At 39.6% G+C, this 4,188-nt stretch overlaps 1 protein-coding gene across 2 annotated transcripts; it reads right to left on the bottom strand.

Annotated features, from left to right (window-relative positions):
• Window positions 1-210: 210 nt before the first annotated feature.
• On the bottom strand, window positions 211-4,188 carry GPX8 (glutathione peroxidase 8 (putative)). Of its 2 annotated transcripts, XM_009923141.2 has the most exons (3): window positions 3,792-4,052; window positions 2,918-3,179; window positions 215-988 (listed from the first exon to the last, which is right to left on the bottom strand). In XM_009923141.2, the coding sequence occupies exons 1-3, from the start codon at window positions 3,996-3,998 to the stop codon at window positions 825-827; spliced, it is 633 nt and encodes a 210-aa protein (XP_009921443.1). In that variant the 5' UTR covers window positions 3,999-4,052; the 3' UTR covers window positions 215-824. The 2 variants fall into 2 exon arrangements, with proteins under 2 accessions (XP_069631911.1, XP_009921443.1); XM_069775810.1 differs by lacking the exon at window positions 2,918-3,179 and having other exon boundaries at window positions 211-988; window positions 3,792-4,188.

Raw genomic sequence — 4,188 nt, 5'->3', positions numbered from 1 at the left:
TGCCAGGCTGTTGATTTTTGTTGCCCCTTGAATCCTACTGTAAGCAACTATGCATATTAACACAGGCCCTGCCTTCATCCAGGTCAGAAGACGGGGCATCCAGCAGATGAGCTCACAGCCGAGGCACTGCACTGCAGTGCAAATGTATGGAGAAAGCTAAAGAGGTTAAAGGTGCTGCTGTAAAGGTGAAATGTAAAATTTATCAAAATACAAAGCAGGCAAGGAAATGTTTCCAATTTTTTCTTTTAATAATTTTATTTTCTATGTACAGTTTTTTACAACTAAGTTGACAGCTTCACAATTCAGTAATCTTCCTTGACAAGATATTGCAAAGCTCTTACCTTCAGTTACATTTGTCTCTAAAAATCCTGCTATGATGCCTCTGGGCCCCATGTCTTTCAGTTAGGGCAATTACGTGTTAATGGAATATCAAAATTTATTTGTTACTGGTAGATGGGAAACAAAACTCTTCTGTGCAAATACTGAGTAATTTATCAACAAATCTTCTTCTTTTGACCTATCTCTCTGCTGGTGACAATTGTAATTAACTATTGTCAGCAATTTAAAGAAACATTCAGAAACTTAGGCAAATTGAAGGTCCATCCCTGCAAGTTACTGAGTGCCTTGCCATTCTCAGTAACCTCAGTGGTTCTCAAGGCTGTTGCAGGAGCCAATCCAACATTAGTAGACATAGTATAGCTGAAAATACTAACACCAAAGAGAAGTAAAATCACTGATGTTTTAGCTTCTAGCAGCATTTCCCAGGAATGTAGTAAGGCTGTGTACCCATGCTATTGAATGGATTTACAGCATGAATGGCTTTTTCAGAGGTCTTCTCTTTTTTTCATGATAATCTGCCTGATTAATGATGCTACTTCTGGCTTGATACTTTCTATGGGCTCTTCAGGTCTCCAGAATTTTACAACTTTACCCTCAGGGCTGACAAGGTACTTCCAGAAATTCCATCGAGGCTCTTTCTTTGAAGAATCTGTAAGAATGGCATCAGATCATTTTAGTCACTTAGACTTGTAATTGTTTCATTACCCTGCAGTGATTCTTCAACTATTTATGTTGAAGCAGTCCCACCTTGTTCTTTGCTAGTAGTCTGGGCATGGATTTACTGCTTGGTGTTAATGATCTGAAAAGTGGGAAGTGAATGATGCTCTCCCTTTCTTGTGAAACTGTTTAAGAGTTCCTACTTTTACTACGCTCTGCTTCTTATGGAGGAGGATATGAGGGCTGCATACTAATTTGGTGAATCCCCAGTTTTATGTCAGTTTAGGGGAAGTGAAATGGGAGCAGGAAGTCATACCGGTGATGGCTTAATTCAGCTCCTTTCATCCCATGAGGCAAAACCTTACAGGTACCTTTGCTATCATGAATATCTAGCAAGATAATTTCTGAGATCAAGGGGGTATCAGGAACCTATGTGGCTCCTAGAGGAGGCAGAGGTAGTTTCTTGACTCAGGCTTTGTTCTTGGAGAGTCTCAAGGTTTAGAGGAAAATATCTTTCTGACAGAAGAACTAGAAGAAAACTCCTTATTTTCTAGTTAAAATGATGTGATAGAGAAGGGTTGTGTTCTAATTATCCTTTCTTTCATATATCAGTGTTTAGTACGCGTCAAAGACCTGGCCAACGCTCAGGAAAATTCAGAGAGGCTTTTCAAATTGGCTTTGGGTCTCTGAGGTTGTTGTGGTTTAACCCCAGCCAGCAATTAAGCACCACGCAGCCGCTCACTCCCTCCCCCCCAATCCAGCAGGATGGGGGAGAAAATCGGGAAAAGAAGTAAAACTCATGGGTTGTGATAAGAACGGTTTAATAGAACAGAAAAGAAGAAACTAATAATGATAATGATAACACTAATAAAATGACAACAGTAGTAATAAAAGGATTGGAATGTACAAATGATGCGCAGGGCAATTGCTCACCACCCGCCGACCGACACCCAGCTAGCCCCCGAGTGGTGATTCCCTGCCCCCACTTCCCAGTTCCTAAACTAGATGGGATGTCCCATGGTATGGAATACCCCGTTGGCCAGTTTGGTTCAGGTGCCCTGGCTGTGTCCTGTGCCAACTTCTTGTGCCCCTCCAGCTTTCTCGCTGGCTGGGCATGAGAAGCTGAAAAATCCTTGACTTTAGTCTAAACACTACTTAGCAACAACTGAAAACATCAGTGTTATCAACATTCTTCTCATACTGAACTCAAAACATAGCACTGTACCAGCTACTAGGAAGACAGTTAACTCTATCCCAGCTGAAACCAGGACAGAGGTCTTTGGGTCAACTGAAGAGAGTTTCATTTTGCTTCTGAGAGTATGAGGCAGTAAGTCAGTAAATGCTTACTTTAACAGGAGTATTTGTACGAGTGGGTTTTGCAAGCTGGGCCCTGAAGGTCATAAGGCAAATTAAAGCAAATCAGTGATTATATATAACTACAGTATATATAATCCAGACAATACAGTTTACATAAAGGTAGACATTTGACTCTGCTAAAAAAGGAATCTTCTCATCTGCTTGTGTTTATGTAAAATATTCCAATAATTTTACAACTCCCCATAGTTACATTTTTGTCCATAAGAAAAGTTGCTTTTCAACAAAAGTCACATAATTTGAAATGGGATTTGGCAGGTTGGAGTCTTTGCACTCAAGTTTATACATCCACAAAATGGATGTTTCTAGCTGGGTTGGTCACAGTAGGCTATTCTCATCAGTGAGAAGAAACTGATGCTTTCAGGGTGGAGGTCCTCTGGCCATATTTTTGATATCCACACTGAAACAAGATGAAGTGTGTGCTGAGTGCCTGTTTCTCTCCATAGACTATGAAGAATACGATGTTTCCTCACAAAGAGGCTTAGACTGGAATTTAGGGAGAATACCATGGTTAAAGGCAGCTTGATATATAAAAGAAAACAGTTACCTATTAGAAATTTAAAGGCAGGCTCTGCTTCTGATCCTAGGATCTTGATTTTGTGGAAAACAGGGAAGGTTACTCCATAGTTTCCTTTGGCAAAAGATTCTATTTCCTGGCTTGAACTAGGCTCTGATTCTCCGAACTGGTTGCAGGGAAAAGCCAGCACAGTGAAGTGGGAGGGGCCAAATTCTCTGTGTAGTTCTTGCAGTGCGATGTAGTTTTTGTCTGTGTGTTGGCAGTAACTGGCCACGTTTACAACCAAAGTTGCCTTCAGAGAAATAAAGTTATAATATTAAGAAAAAAACCCTAGAGATGGCATAGAGATTACAATTAGGTCTTAAAATGGCATCAGCTACTACCACAATCATTACTTCCAGAACGCTAAATTAAATCCGTCTGATCGTAATTTCATTAAACAGCTAAGGATGATAGCAGCTTAAGATATTTACTTTCAGACAATCTGTTTTAAAAATCCAATAAATGGATAAGCTTCAACTTACAGTTTTGTTTAAATATAAACATGTAAAAAAGCAGGTATTTATGACAGGCACTAAAACCATATTTACTACATCAACTTCCAGAATTCAACACAATATGCTACCACTCTTAACTAATATTAAAATGCACCAATTGTATTGTTAGGCTATATTGATTTATAATAAAGAATATGAAAAAACATTTTTCGTGATTCATTAGATCGAATACTTAATTCCTGGAGCAGGCCTAGATAAATTTCTTTCCAGCTTACTGTTTGAAGAACAGGAATTTAGCACAAATCTCTGCTGAAAATTCCTATAACCAAACTTTCTGTTCACCTACAAATGGACACCTGTTTTTCAGTAAAGATTGAAAACAAAGACATAATGAAGTTGTAACTTACTTTCCCTCTGTACTTCTCCAAGGAAACGATCCTTCCTCGTGAATCCTTGACCTCAAAAGAATAAAAATCTTTGATTTTAGGTTTAAAAAATCTGAGTTGCAGCAGGCAGAGAATGGCGGTACACAAAACCATTGACAGAAAGACAACAAAGACCCTGGCTTTGGGCACTGAATATTTCAGAGGATAAGTAGTTGTGAGAGGCTCCATTTTCAAAATCTTTGGAGAGGAGCCTGGGCAGGCCTGGAATGTGAAGGAGGAGCTGAAATATGAAACTCGCAGCTCTGGCTGGAAAGAACAAGCTGCTCATTTTGTCTGTGTTGCAGAAGTGGCTGTTTCATATCAGAGTGCCTCTGCTGGGCTTCAGAGCTTTTGGGTAAAGCACAGAAATCTCTCTGGG

Source organism: Haliaeetus albicilla, chromosome Z (genome assembly GCF_947461875.1).
Source record: "Haliaeetus albicilla chromosome Z, bHalAlb1.1, whole genome shotgun sequence".
NCBI classification, from domain to species: Eukaryota; Metazoa; Chordata; class Aves; order Accipitriformes; family Accipitridae; genus Haliaeetus; species Haliaeetus albicilla.
Note: the sequence above shows the minus strand (reverse complement) of the source record. Positions and strands in the feature narration are given on the sequence as shown.

Bases quoted from the DNA above. Each gene is read 5' to 3' on its own strand.
- GPX8 (XM_009923141.2), bottom strand. From the start codon at position 3,998: ATGGAGCCTCTCACAACTACTTATCCTCTGAAATATTCAGTGCCCAAA. The intron at 3,180-3,791 runs GTAAGTTACAAC...ATTTCTCTGAAG, and splicing joins TGGAGAAGTACAGAGGGAAA to GCAACTTTGGTTGTAAACGT. The intron at 989-2,917 runs GTAACTGTTTTC...CCATTCTTACAG, and splicing joins TGCCTTTAAATTTCTAATAG to ATTCTTCAAAGAAAGAGCCT.